Raw genomic sequence first — 14,065 nt, 5'->3', positions numbered from 1 at the left:
TTAGCTAGTTACAGAGACAAAAGGTGAAAGCCTTTGCAATAGTTGTACAGTCACTTTCACACCAATCACCCTCGTATTGTATTATATTATATTATATTATAGTCTTTAGCTAACCCATTATATAATGCAAAGATAACACAAAACAAAAAAATAACATCAAGGAATATTTTTATTTGTTATAATTTCTTTATATATTCATTCATATATGTGTACAAGTATTCAAAATAGACAACAACATAAAATGATGTGCGTATACTTTGCATATTACTATGACACTATTTTTTCCCAAAATAAAGGAAAAATTTACTTAAAAACATGTAACACTTTGTGTCAACAGATAATTTGATATATGATGATCATACTCAGAACATAAAGAATTATAAGCGCATTTTCATTAAGTAAACAAAATGAGGAATGAATGGGATACATTGTAGGCATCTATTAAGAGATTTTCTTTTTTTTTCCAGAACAAGCTGTTCAGAGTCCCATCTTCCACTCTAGGCACGACGGAGATGCTGCACTCTATTTGAGATGTCATCCAGTAAGAACAGTTAAGAAAAACAATATGACTATTGGAGCAATAAATGTCTTTAAAAGACATCAAAAACACACCATAAACTCTGTCCAGTATGTGAATGTGAAAACTCTCTCAGGACATTGCAAGTTTATCAGACTGCTGCTGGTTTGAGCTGGTTCTAAGCTGGTTATAAGATGGTTATGAGCTGGTCCTCCTGAGCAGAAGCTAGTGGCTTAGAACCGGCACATGACCATCTTAAACCACCTCATAGCCAGCTTATAACCAACTCAGGACCAGCTTAAACCAGCTCAAACCAGCTGCCATGCTTCAAAACATACCTAACCACCACATACTGATTTTTTTTTCAACAGGGTGAGAAAGTTATTGAATCAGGATAGGTGACAAACACATGCTGTATTAATCTGAAAGGATATGTCTGCCAGTAAGTGTCTGTATGCTGTTCTGAACCTTCCTCTGAAATGCAATCTGAGCTTCACACATGCAGGCATTCTCAGTCAGATCTCCTCTTGCCTCTTCTGTAAAAGAAACAGACATGTTTTACTGTATACTTACAATGCTAAAAAAATGACACAAATATGATCACTGCATATGCTATCAACATGTCATTAAACACATACTTATTTAAATGATTTATAATTCAGATACAATGTCTGATTTCAATACCGCATTTATATGGCATTTAGTTTGAGCCAAAAATCAAAAAACACTTAAGGATGCATTTCTTTAGTATGCATCAAATAAAATCCTTTAGGATATGCATCAAATTTTTTTATATATATATATTTGATGCATATTTTCATGACAAACCATTGGCCTGCTTAGAGCATGTTTTCTTGTCAGAGTTGATAACATATCCTTCTCTGCACTTGCAGAAATAAGAGGCATTGTTGTTGACACAGATATGTTCACAGTTGTGTCCAAGCGCACAAGCATCGAAACCTGCAAAATCAGCTGAATGAGCAAAAATCATTTTACTACTGATCAACCAAAAACCACAAAAAATGAAATATTATATATGAAATAATACTATACATGCAAAAGATTCCTTCTATTGAATGATATTGATAATAGTTAATAATGCATTCATTTAATTTTGATTGCCTTATGATTCTAGAACAAATTAAAATATGATCCAGTTCATTCTAAACTGTATTCCCCCAAAAAAGGATCTTCATTCTCTTACCACAGAGAGTCTCCCTGAACTTAGATGTGAGTTTTTCGATCACGCCGTATGTCTCCACATAGAACACATGGTCATCAAGAGGCTGACTGGCCATCAGTTTGAGAGACCGCATATCTGCTCTATCCACTCCGACAGCATATATTTCAATCCCAGAAGCCCTTGCTGCTGCTGCCACCTCTTCAACTTTATCTTGCGGCCGTCCATCAGTCACAATGATGGCCACCTTACCAATGTTCTTCTTCAGTGGCCTGGCCCCAGCATTCTCTGTAAAAACCTGCTCCATGGTGGTTTTAATGGCCAGGCCAGTCATGGTTCCCGTTGAGAGTGGATCGATACGGGAGAAGGCCTGCTTGACCTCAGCCTTACTGAAGTACTTTTTTAGTAGGAACTCAATGTTGACGGTGCTGGCGTAGTTGACCAGGGCGACTCGTGTGGCATCGGATCCAATATCAAGAGTGTCAACCATTTCAGAGAGGAAGATTTTGACCTTCTCGAACTCTGCAGGGCGGACACTGCGAGAACTGTCAATGATAAAAACCAGGTCTAGAGGACGGCTCTTGCAGAGCTCGGCTGGAGCTGTAAGGGAGAAATGGTTTATTGAAAATTAGTGTCACATTAAAAAAATGCAGAGTGATGCTGAAAGAGATTAATGTGTAAAAAAAAGTTTGTTTATTGAAAAGAGAGGATCCTCAGTTAGCAGTGCAGCATTGTGACTGAAAAAGGAAAGAAACTGAGTCAGTTAATCCCATTTGTGCTAAATAATTGCATTTCTGTAGACAATAAGATGATAAGATTGCCTCATTATTGCTTTTTATCCAGGTTGTTTAATGCTAAATGACTAGGGGTGAAACAATATATAGTGTCACAATATATTGCAATACAAAATGTATGATGGAGAGTTACAATATTGTGCATAATAAAGAAAAAATATGCAATATTTTTGATAGAAGACGTGATGTAATGTTTAATTTCTCCAAATTTGGTCTGCTGAGGAAACAAACTCAGCTACATCTCGGATGGTCCAAGGATTAGTCATTTTTAGCAAATCCTCATTTTTGGGTAAACAGTTTTTTTACCTGTTTAACATGCATCTTATAAGTAATATCTAAAAATCATACAGTTTTAATTGTGATACTATAGTATTGTGAGAGCAAGATCAGTACTGTGTATAAAACCGAATTGTGACATGAATATATTGTTATACCCCTATAAATGACCTTGAAAAGAGAGAAAGAAAGAAGAGAAAGATTATTAAGACGGATTGAAGAGAACCAGACTGGTCGTCTGCAACCAGTGGGATTGGTCTACCTGGGTCAGTGGAAGGTTCGGCAGGGGCAGGTGTGCCATGAGGGGTACTGACCGGCTCTGGAGTGGTTGTTGTGGTTGCTTTGGTTGTTGTGGTTGCTTTGGTTGTTGTGGTTGCTTTGGTTGTTGTGGATGCTTTGGTTGTTGTGGATGCTTTGGTTGTTGTGGTTGCTTTGGTTGTTGTGGTTGCTTTGGATGTTGTGGTTGCTGTGGTTGTTGTGGTTGCTGTGGTTGTTGTGGCTGTAGTGGTTGTAGTCTGTGTTGGAGGTGGTGGGGGTAGGGTGGCTACCTTGGTGAGTGGCATGGGCACTGTGGGGGCAGGTAACACCACTGGTATTCTGGGCGGTGTGGGCACGACTGGCCAGACAGGATGGACAGGTGAGATTGGCCGTACAGGTAAGGCAGGACGGTGGTGGATAAAAGGAGGCCCTTTCCAGGGTGGCCGCTGGTGATGATGTTGATGAGGGTTGCGATGATGATAGCTGTAAACCCTGTGATTAAAGCCATGAGCTTTGTTTGGTTATAGAAAGAGAGAGAAAGAGAGAAAGATGGAGTAAACAGATATATAGAAATACAAAGAAGGAGAGAGGGAAAAAATGTCAAGAATCCATAGGCAGATGAAAAATAAAATAGAGTAGAAAGACAGCATAAAAAGGAGATTTAGAATGAGAAAAGGAGGGAGAGAAGCAGTAAAGTAAGCCATTACTCTATTGGTTTAAACTAAAGCAATATGATATTGATATGGGTTTGTGATGACACTTTTTGGTTGTTAGCAAAAGCATAAGCTAAAACTCTCCATTTGCAAGCAGTGAGGCAAAGTCAGTGGCCTGTTCAGAAGTTCTCTGTGAATGACTGCAATTTAACATGTCAACCTGAAGGAGAAACATGTTATAGCAGCAGATCCACTTCTCATATAAAACAAAATTTCATATAAAACAAAATACTTCTGTTTAGAAGTATATAACATTACTAAATTAATTATTTCAGATATGTCAGAAATATATGTCAGAAAGAAAAATAGTTATATGTCATTGAAAGAAAAATAGTCATTGTAGTACATATTTGGAGGATATGTCTTAAATCATAAAATCACAAATCATATTTTTCAAATCATGAAAGATTAAAGAATGTGAAAAAGATTTTTAATGAACAATAAAAACAAGTTGTTTTTTTTTATTTAATTACTCCTGTAATGTACTACTCAATAGAACCACTGTTTCCCAAAGTTTTAGAAGTCTAAAGGTCTCTGATCCGTCATTAAGCACTTAAAAAACTGCTAATGGGCCTACTGTAAAATAAAAAGGCCAGCTGTGAGTATATTACATAATTTTACAGGACTACATTAGGCTAGGTTACTTTTTGTTACTGAAGAGCACTAATGCCATTACAACACAAAGAACTCAGTTTTTTCTGTATTCACTAGCTTTTTTTTAATAATAATAATACCAGACTTCTGCTGAAAAAAAACCCCAAAACAAGATAATAGAAACCATCACAGAAATTCTAATAGTTTTCAAACCATCAACCTGTAACTATTAACACAAATAAAATATGGTTTCCTGTAGTGTGATTTGGGACATATTCTATTAGGATTTAGTGGTTTTAACAAGCCACCAATAGAAGGCGATCATTTACAAGTACAGACCAATAGGCACCTTTACAGTTTCCATTAAAACAGTACAATTCCCATTTTAACCAGTAAAACCATTACAAATTATGTGATGGTTTCTATTTTCTTTTTCAGCAGGGACAGTGTTAACATGTTTTAAATATTCATTAAATTCAAAGCTTGAAAACAATTACACGTGTGGATTTCACATGTTTATAGATTTATTAAAAGCATGTGAAATCCACACGTGTAATTCTTTTCAAGCTTTGATTTAAATTATATATTTAAAATATGTTAACACTGTCCCTGCTGAAAAAGAAAATAATAATAAAGTTACAAATAACAGTCAAGAAAATACCTCCAAAGTTGATGGAGTTGCCGTGTCCAGGCATATTGGGGGTAAATTGAGATCTCTGCCGGTCCGCGTACAGCTGATTATGATTCCGTACGTAAGGGCCATACGTACCCTGTGCCTCCATTAAAAATGCAGACAAACAAAAGACAAAAATGCAAATAAAGCATGTCATGTTGATGAAGATGAATGCAGAAATCTCCGTGCTTGTGTTTATTCCGACCTACTGTAAGAGTTTTGACAGAAGGAGGCGCTCACATGATGTTTTAAAGCCGCTGGCCCCCAGACGTCCAGCGCCAGCCACCAATCCAAAGAAACAAGTGCGTTTGACTGGGCGGGCGTTTGGTCTTCTATAAATGTAGTGCAGAAAAACAACAAAACGGCATAGATAGTACACATTAAATAGTGCTCAAAGCATTCTGGAAATTCCAAAATAAACGTGTAATTTTTATTAGCTAAACTTTATAACTTTATGATATTTCTAAAACCATAATGATTAAATATAATTCTGCATTGTGTATAATAATTCATCCCGACTCTAGAGGGCGCTGTAAAATGTTCAGTACTACAGCAGCAGCGACAGCTAGTTTGTTTTTACTGTGCTCGTCGTTTGTCAGCTCAAGATTAGAGAGTTAAAGGAAGATCACTCAACTCAGTTAGGTAAAATTAGTCTTTTTATGTCTTTTCAAGTGTTATTTTTGTATTTGTTGATGGTTAAGTATCCTGAAGAGTTATCGTGAGCAGTGGTCTGGGGTACAAACACATTATGAGTTGCTGTCTATGCAAATTCTGAAGACGTTATCGTTACATTACATATCGTTACATTACGTATATTACTTACATTTCCGTTCTCAAATTAGTTATTTGGATAAGTGTACAGACAAACCCTTTAGCACTAAACGGTGTGAAGTTTAGACAGCATAAAAACAACATTTGGCGAAATATCGAGCTGAATGTCTTGTACGTTTACATCTAGACTCAAATGCAAATATGTGGAAAACATTCAGCTGGAAATTATTTCAAAATTACGTTTTCTGTGTATGGTAGCATTCTGTTGAACATATATATATATTTTCTCAACAGAATGCTATCCCTGGTGAAAAAAACAGCTAAAACCAGCCTAGGCTGGTTGGCTGGTTTTAGCTGGTCAGCAGGCTGGTTTTAGAGGGGTTTTGGCCACTTTTCCAGCCTGGCCAGGCTGGTCTTAGCTGGTCAGGCTGGAAAACCACCAGCTAAAACCAGCCTGGCCAGGCTGGGAGACCAGCTAAAACCAGACACTTCCAGCTTAAACCAGCTAATACCAGCCTAGGCTGGTTTTAGCTGTTTTTTTCAGCAGGAATACACGCAAAACACAAAAGCTGAATATTTTTCACAATATATATGTATATAGACTTGTGTGCATCTATGTCAACTTTTTCATCTGATCTTTTTCTCTTGTGTCTGTGTTCAGTGTCACAGTATGCAGAGTCTGTCAGTGCAGGCGCTGGCCCTGCGGCAGCTGGGCAGACTGAACTCCCTCCAGCTGCTCACACCATGCCATGCCTCTGGTCTCAGCATGTGGTGCCCACGAACGTTACACGCGCGTCAACTGTGGGGTTCAGCCTCTCCCCAGACACACCGGACAGCTATGTGGCCAAAATCATGGGACTCTCGGCAGAGCTGGTCGCTCCATCAGACCCGACTCAAGAGCACGAGAAAGAAGGGAAAGCAAAAAGCAATGCAGCAGGAGGAGGAAGAGGAGGAGGAACAGGAAGATGCAGAGGCTAGTGATTACGAGGATGAGCTTGCAGATGACCCAGGCCTGCCAAAAGACTATAAAGACCATGAGAAAACTGTCCAATCTCTACGTTTCGATCTAGTTTTGAAGACCGGATTGGACATTGCACGAAAGTAAGAGGGGGAACTGTTCATCATGTTCAGAGCAAATGATGAAAACAAATTAGTGTTTTCAGTTCCACTTGCAGATGTAACTCCTAGTTTTGTCTCATAGAACCTGATGAGAGAATGGACTGATGACGTTTGTATATGATCTTTGCTCATAATGGCTGTATGTTTAGTTTAGGTGTTTTGGTCAGTGGCTGTAACTAACAGATTTATCTCTTTTACAGTGGCGTGGAGGATGCTTTCTATAACCTCAAATTAAGACTGAATGGTCAGAAACTCACCAAGAAGAGCAAAATGGTAAGTCAGCACCCTCTAGTGGTAAAATCAGAAGGAACACTAGCTGAACAAATTATGAATGCAATAAAACCTACCCTGCTTGTGGTAGTCTTCTCATTACTGAATTAATCTGAGTACCAATTAGTATAAGCAAAAATGACACCTTAATTTAACAATCCATGGTCTCCTGCCTTCTACAGGTTAAAGAGGGGGATACACTGGATCTGATCCTAAATGAGGACAAGGAAATGGACACGGTCTTGCTAAAGAGAGTGATCTTAAAAAAGGTGGTTGGAGAGACAAAAGATGCAGAAAAGCAGAGAGTCATCCTAAGAAGTTGGAAACACCTTCAACTTCCCAGAAAGGATGTGTATAAGCAGTAAAGATCAGTTCTGTGGTGTGTTTGAGGGGTGAAAGGTCAGTAAGTGGGACAAAACTGGTAGTTTCTATTCCACTCTTCAACCATTAGATTCTGAAACTGCAGATTGACGATTTAAGTTGCTTTCTATGCCCAACAAAAACTGAAAAGGACTGAAAGTCCTCACATCTATTCACTTAACAGTAGTTCTCGTAACTGTTTCATACTACCTGAAGATTTTTTTTATTAACTTTACAGGTCACAAGTGGAACACAAACACATCCTTTTGTTTAGAGGTGGTTTTGGTTATTTGCATTTTCTATTTTTATTTAGCGTTTGTTTACTAGATTCACAAAATCACATTATGAGATGAATCAGATTTGGGATATTAGTTGTTTTTTTATTTCTTTTATGATACCTTGTTTTTGTTTTTACCATTGTCTTTATGACATTGGTAGATTTTCAATGAGCATACAACTGCACTAAGAGATCCAGACAAAAAAAAATGAAATATTAAAAGGTTTTTGCACAGCATTTTGGCAAAGATTCAAAAATGAGTCAAAACCCAAACAAATACGTTTTCAAACTATTTCTTTTTTTTTCTCTTCATTATAATGGTCAGAGGTGGAGTATACAATGAATTTAAACATCAAAGATCAAATATGTCTTCCCCCTTTCACTTTTATGATTTTCTAAGACAAGGCCCTAAAAGGCCCTAATGACCCTCACTTCTGTATCTGAAGTAAAATAAAAAGGAACATGAAACCCATCTTGGCTAGGAAGTGATTTTTATTTAAAAATATATAACATATAACCTGGTGCTATAGTTAAGTACAGACGAATAAGATTTACTTCCTGTAAGGCAGGACATACTTCAATTGATAATTAGAAAAAGCCAGTGCTGCAACATTGCTACAACTTAAAACAAAAAATATATTTATATATCTTCTCTGCCCTCACCCCAAACTAAAGTGACCTATTATTTTCAAAGAACTAAATGTTTACATTTAAGTTGATTAAGGCTAACTTTAGCTTATCTATTAATTAGGCATTAGAATAACATCAATAATATTTTGGCATATAAATAGTAACACTAATATTTCACTGTCGTGTGATAGTGGCTTCAATCACCAACTTCCTGTCACCATCTAAACCATCCCGTTTAAAGGCCATGGATGTGAACTCGACCAGCCGAACTAGACCTTAAACAGAGACCGAGTTTCAGTATGCTTCAGCTTATGGACTTGTGCAAATAACAGGTATGTTGTGTAAAATATAGGAAAACATGTCTGCACTTTGCAGGAACATTGTCTAAGAATAAGTCACAGTGTTGTTTGATCTCTTTGCCTTCTTTAGAATGTCACATTTCTTGCGATTGGGGCGCCTACAGCGCTCGTCAATGCTTGGCACACATTCATAGTGCCACACCTCCTCCATTTTGTCAACTGGATAAACAGCCTCCACGTAATGACGGATGAGTCGGAGACGCACAGGGTCCAGCTGTTTCTTGTTGCAGGCCCCAGAGTGGTTGTACTGCAGCCGTAAATTTTCCTGTGTGAAAAGTTCTGGAAAGAGACGGACGAGAAGGCGAGCAGCAAAATTTCCCACGGAAAGACTCTGTTGGACAATCTCCCTTACTTCAGCATCCGTGAGCAGGTACTCGGAAGGCACTGGGAAGTCTGGGGTGGACACCAAAAGGTCCTCAAGAGGGATTTTGCAAAAGTCCTTGCTGCTTTTCTCCAGAGGTGAAGATAGGACTTCAAAGTCCTCTTTTAGGCGATCTGAAGTGAGAACATTGATTTGACCAGCAGTTAGCAGTGAGTCTTTTGAGTCAGGCTCTTGGTCAGGTGAACAGGCCTTCCGTTGTTGCTGGTACGAACGCCGTTGGTCGGTATCCCGTCGCCTGCAGCGCTCATCAAGTTTGCCGACAAACTCGAGGGTCCACACGCGGTCATTCTTAGCTTGTGGGTAAAGCAGCTGGACGTAATGCCGGATCAGATTGATTCGTAGGGGATCCAGCTGTTTCTTTCCTAGAGATCCACTGCAGTTGTAGTATTTCCGTGCATTTTCGTAAGTAAAGAGCTCGGGGAACATGAGAACCAGAAGTCGAGATGCAAAGTTCCCAATGGATAAACTGCTTTCGTAGTTATTCTTTAGCTGTTCCTTAGTAAGTAAATACTCATGAGGAACATCAAACTCCGGAGGGGGAATCTCTAGCTGGTCAAAATCCACAGGCTCCAGCCACGTTTTCTTCGACCTGCGATTTGGTTTCTCATAATCACACAGGTCACTGATCTTAACAATGGAGATGTTATCAGGGAGACGGGTGGTGTCATACATCTCTCGGTTTTCACGACCGCTGCCATTAACTGAAGCGTTCTCCAGTGCTTCCTCCATACGTTGCACGCACAACTGCAGCCAGGTTTCTTCCGGGATATCAGGAAAATTTGCCTCCATGTATTTTCGTATAATTTCTAGTCTGTCCGAGTCAATGATCAACTGTCCAATGCTGTTGTGGCCCTCCGGCAACTTGCCCTCCTCAAACACCTCCGGGAAGAGCCTGTTCAACAAAAACACGACAAGCTCCTCCGGCGACGTTAAGTCTTCAGAGTCATCACCTGCAACCTCATGTTGTTCAAATACTATATCTGAACTGACATTGTTTGGATGAACATCGTTCTCTCCGGAGTTGAGGGAAAGATTCTCATCCTGAGCATCTTCACTGATAAAGTGGCAAGCATGATTTGCTTCCATGTCGAACCCGACCACCACTGGAGCTTGTTTGTCACACATCTGACCGCTTTCCATGTCCTTCTGAGCCCAGAAACGATTCAAGAAGTCATTGATCTGCAGCAAGCACTCTGTCTGCCAGACGTTTTCGTTTTTCACCAATGGGTAGCAGACTTCCACATAGTTACGTATTAGCTGAAGGTGCAATGAATCTAGAGTCCGTTTGGTTGTAAGGCTGCATGTGCTGCAGCCATGCGTGCATTCTTTTGCCGTAAAAAGTTCTGGGAACAGTTGAACAAGAAGCCTGCAGCCAAGATCTCCAGCAGTGGATGTTTGCTCCATCAACTGGGTAAGTTCTTCGCTGGTCAGCTGGTATTCAGGAGGAGGTTGAAACTCCATGACCATCTCAGAGGGTTTCATCTGCTTTTTGATGCGTGTCACTTCAAGCGAGAGCAAATCCACCTTACTGTGCAGCTGGGTCATGCTGGAATTCAGCGAGTTGAGGAGGAAGAACATCTTCTCGATGAGCGGGTAGAGGTGAGAATCCAAGGCAGCAGGAGACCCTGTAACCCCCACATTAGGAGAGGCCTTAAACATGTGGTGCTTTCTAGAGTTGCCCAGATTTTGGAAGTGGACACCATTATGGCTTGCTCTGACTCCATTGTGGGCTCCATGCTGGTCCAGATTGGATGCAGCTTTGCGCTCAGAAATGCGATGTGTGATGCTGTAGAGTGGTTTCCTGTATGAAGAGATGGGAATCTGCTCCTGTGGAGATAATCTGTGGCTGTGAGAACATGACCTGCTTCCATTATCTGAACTGCTGTCAAGGAGATGTTCTCCTGCCTGAAAAGTAAGTGTGAGATGTTGCTGTTAATCATTTGTACCAAAAGAGATATCAAACCAGACCAGTTGTGATTGTAACAAATGTTCCTTGCACTTCATCTTACCTGTGTTGTCACCTTGACCCTTTTCCCACTTGTAGGCCCTTCCACCTCAGGGCTTGTGTGTGTTGCTGATCGTTTTGCAATGCGCTTAAAGAAGCTCTCCATCTTTCCCGCTGTGTTTTCAACAACATCCTCTGCATCTTTCTCGACTTTAACTTCTGGAGAAAAAGAAAAAAACCAAGAGTTCAAAACTACTTAGGAATGCAGAGAAATGCCAACAGATATCATCTCACAACTCTGTACAACTCCAATGAGGAGACAGAACACATTGGCCTAATTTACATCTGGTATTAAAGGGATAATTAACCCAAAAATGAAAATTCTGTGATTAATTAGTCAACACTCATGTCGCTCCAAATCCATAAGACCTTCGTTTAATCTTCAGAACATAAATGAAGTTATTTTTGATGAAATTCAAGAGTTCTCTGAGCCTCCATAGACAGCAAGGATCCTTCCACATTCAAGGTCCAGAAAGGTTGTAAGTAACATTGTTATGCATTGTGGTGCTCTCCATAATGACGGAGGACCTTCTCGGCAGAGAAGAAATCATTGAATAGTTCTTTTTTTCTTTGTGCACAAAAAGTAGTCTTGTAGCTTCATAAAACTACGTTTGAACCACATGGACTATTTTAACGATACCCATTTCGATATGATACAACATTTCTTGCTGTCTAAGGAGGGTCAGGAAGCTCTCAGATTTCATCAAAAATATCTTAATTTGTGTTCCAAAGATGAACGAATGTCTTACAGGTTTGACGAGACATGAGGGTGAGTAATTACACAATCACAAATGATCAGCTGAGACATTCACAACTGGTAGTGTTATTTGTAAATGTGATGTTTCAACAAGAATTCAAGTAGTTATTTTAGTGAAGAACCTCTATAAACTAGACAATATAAAGTGTTTTAGGTGACCTGTTATTGCATATTAATATCAGGGATACTGATCAAGTTCTTCAAGTTGAAACTCTTCTCAAACATGAAAAAAATGTAGGGTGGTAGTGCTGATTTCCATTTCAGGTGATCCTAAAAGCAGGTTAAATACAACATTTGATGACAAGGTGTGTCAGTTCATTTCACTATATAAGCTGAACTGGACTGTGTTCATTTTGATGTGACGCCTGTTACTAGACAGATATTGTGATGTTTAATGAAAGTTCACAAAGGGCAAAGAATGATTTCAGTGTGAATTGTTATTTACATACTTTTATCAGGCACTTGTCCATCTGCATTAACCATGCACACAGAAGAGCTCATGTCCTGGAAGAAGACACAAGAATTACAGATATTATTTGATAGTCGCACATCTCATCTGTCCACGCACATCTCTCTTAAACTTGTCAGCCACAGGGAATGAAAGTTTAGAAATATCTGACTGCTTTATTGATACAAATCTTTAGGTATAATAATTTGTTTAAAAAGAGGAAGCATTTGGCCTGTTTGCTAGACAGTTAAGTCAGCATTACAAACGACTGGTCACAGATGACAAGCGTGTGAACATTATGATGCGTGTAAAACTTTATTCTCGGAGTGGACTTTCTCTTCGGTGAAGTTCTGTGAGATTGTTTTCCTATTTGTTTTTCACGTCTTGCACCGTGAAGTCTCGCCAGAGCACCGGAGAGGCGCTGCTTCACCGTACCGACCCCCGTCCACCGGCTCCACTTCCTCATTCTTCCAGTGGAAACCCCACGGATCGGTACAACCGGGGAGACAGACGGACAAGCGGGCTCCCTACTGCGTTCCTTCTGTGGACTGCATATGTCTTAAGAAAATAACGTACTCTTTATGTCTTTTGCTGTAATACGCGAGTGCTGCCCTTCTCTCTCGTGTTTCCCCTCCCTCCCCCGTGCGCAACTCTCCCTCTTGCGTGACGCGGCAAGAAAAACATCCACCGATGAGTTTTCGCTCCGTCTCCCGCAACGCGGCGCGCATAAACTACCTGCGCGGCTGAAATCAAACTCACCTTTGCGACTCCGGGCAGCCGTGTGCAGTGGGTTAGGAGGCATTAGCCATGGTCGCGTCTTTAAATCCAGTGGATTTGTCCACGGGTAACTGTTGTCCGTGTTTCTCTCCGCTGCTTTTTTTCTCTAGTCAGTGCCCTCTCGCGTGACGTGACGGTACTGTGTCATTTCCGCACAGCTGTGGGTTTGCTGTGGGTTTTTGCCAGCCCACCCCACGTGGATCCCTGAGCTGCCGTGCCGTGGCAGAGAAACGCGCGGAGTGCGCGCTGTGGCGTGGGACTTCTCGTGACACACTGGTCATTTCAAGAGGCCCCTCGAGTCGCGCGCCTGAGTTCCACGAGTGTAAATCACCCGCGTCATAGACGCTCGTGACCGTGCAATCCTACATCAGAGTTTATAGTTTAATTTGTTTGAGACAACTTGCAATAACCATGCTTTATGTTTAAAAATAGCCTACTATACCGTAATTTACTTTAGATATAATCATGCATAAATATGAGATATTCAGTGTATTGTTTATGTTTATTATTTTACGTTTTATAGTACATTCTGTTGTTTTATTCCAAAACGTTATTGATTTAGAGGTGGTACAGTTACATAAATGACGTTCAGCAAATTCTGAGTAATGAGATTGGAAATGTAAGCAACACCAAGATAACCAAATGATAGGCTACCACGAATTGTTTGGATGTACTTTGTTCTCACAGAAGGCTTTGCATTTAATATTTACTGAATACTGAATAAATAAATACCCGTTCTACTTAAGACTGGTTTCGTGGTCTAGGGTCACATTAAACCAAATGTTGGCCAAAAGTGAATTTAATCTCATTTGTAACATTTAGGACCAAAAGTTATGATTCTTATTATCAAATTGTAGATTTCAAAATGTTGTTTTAACAATAAATAAAACAAAGTGATAACGTAG

The 14,065-nt window shown here is 39.8% G+C and overlaps 3 protein-coding genes across 3 annotated transcripts; 1 reads left to right on the top strand and 2 right to left on the bottom strand.

The window, feature by feature from the left end:
- Positions 1 to 151: 151 nt before the first annotated feature.
- Positions 152 to 5,204, bottom strand: matn3b (matrilin 3b). The gene is made up of 5 exons (XM_073834958.1): positions 4,994 to 5,204; positions 3,030 to 3,536; positions 1,722 to 2,297; positions 954 to 1,053; positions 152 to 543 (listed from the first exon to the last, which is right to left on the bottom strand). The coding sequence occupies exons 1-5, from the start codon at positions 5,160 to 5,162 to the stop codon at positions 498 to 500; spliced, it is 1,398 nt and encodes a 465-aa protein (XP_073691059.1). The 5' UTR covers positions 5,163 to 5,204; the 3' UTR covers positions 152 to 497.
- Positions 5,205 to 5,558: 354 nt separating this feature from the next.
- mtres1 (mitochondrial transcription rescue factor 1) lies at positions 5,559 to 7,663 on the top strand. The gene is made up of 4 exons (XM_073835189.1): positions 5,559 to 5,647; positions 6,438 to 6,877; positions 7,096 to 7,168; positions 7,348 to 7,663. Exons 2-4 carry the CDS (start codon positions 6,447 to 6,449, stop codon positions 7,528 to 7,530), a joined length of 687 nt encoding a protein of 228 aa, XP_073691290.1. The 5' UTR covers positions 5,559 to 5,647; positions 6,438 to 6,446; the 3' UTR covers positions 7,531 to 7,663.
- Positions 7,664 to 8,497: 834 nt separating this feature from the next.
- On the bottom strand, positions 8,498 to 13,300 carry LOC141326236 (BEN domain-containing protein 3-like). The gene is made up of 4 exons (XM_073834956.1): positions 13,143 to 13,300; positions 12,385 to 12,439; positions 11,183 to 11,337; positions 8,498 to 11,078 (listed from the first exon to the last, which is right to left on the bottom strand). Exons 2-4 carry the CDS (start codon positions 12,434 to 12,436, stop codon positions 8,817 to 8,819), a joined length of 2,469 nt encoding a protein of 822 aa, XP_073691057.1. The 5' UTR covers positions 12,437 to 12,439; positions 13,143 to 13,300; the 3' UTR covers positions 8,498 to 8,816.
- Between the last annotated feature and the right edge of the window lie 765 nt (positions 13,301 to 14,065).

Source organism: Garra rufa, chromosome 2 (assembly GCF_049309525.1).
Source record: "Garra rufa chromosome 2, GarRuf1.0, whole genome shotgun sequence".
Lineage (NCBI taxonomy): Eukaryota > Metazoa > Chordata > Actinopteri > Cypriniformes > Cyprinidae > Garra > Garra rufa.
Note: the sequence above shows the minus strand (reverse complement) of the source record. Positions and strands in the feature narration are given on the sequence as shown.

Coding starts and splice junctions, on each gene's coding strand:
- matn3b (XM_073834958.1), bottom strand. CDS start 5,162: ATGACATGCTTTATTTGCATTTTTGTCTTTTGTTTGTCTGCATTTTTA. Junction 3,537..4,993: donor CAACTCCATCAACTTTGGAG/GTATTTTCTTGA, acceptor AACCAAACAAAG/CTCATGGCTTTAATCACAGG. Junction 544..953: donor ATACAGACACTTACTGGCAG/ACATATCCTTTC, acceptor TTAACTGTTCTT/ACTGGATGACATCTCAAATA.
- mtres1 (XM_073835189.1), top strand. CDS start 6,447: ATGCAGAGTCTGTCAGTGCAGGCGCTGGCCCTGCGGCAGCTGGGCAGA. Junction 6,878..7,095: donor GGATTGGACATTGCACGAAA/GTAAGAGGGGGA, acceptor TCTCTTTTACAG/TGGCGTGGAGGATGCTTTCT. Junction 7,169..7,347: donor TCACCAAGAAGAGCAAAATG/GTAAGTCAGCAC, acceptor TGCCTTCTACAG/GTTAAAGAGGGGGATACACT.
- LOC141326236 (XM_073834956.1), bottom strand. CDS start 12,436: ATGAGCTCTTCTGTGTGCATGGTTAATGCAGATGGACAAGTGCCTGAT. Junction 11,338..12,384: donor TGGACAAGTGCCTGATAAAA/GTATGTAAATAA, acceptor CTTTTTCTCCAG/AAGTTAAAGTCGAGAAAGAT. Junction 11,079..11,182: donor GGGTCAAGGTGACAACACAG/GTAAGATGAAGT, acceptor CTTACTTTTCAG/GCAGGAGAACATCTCCTTGA.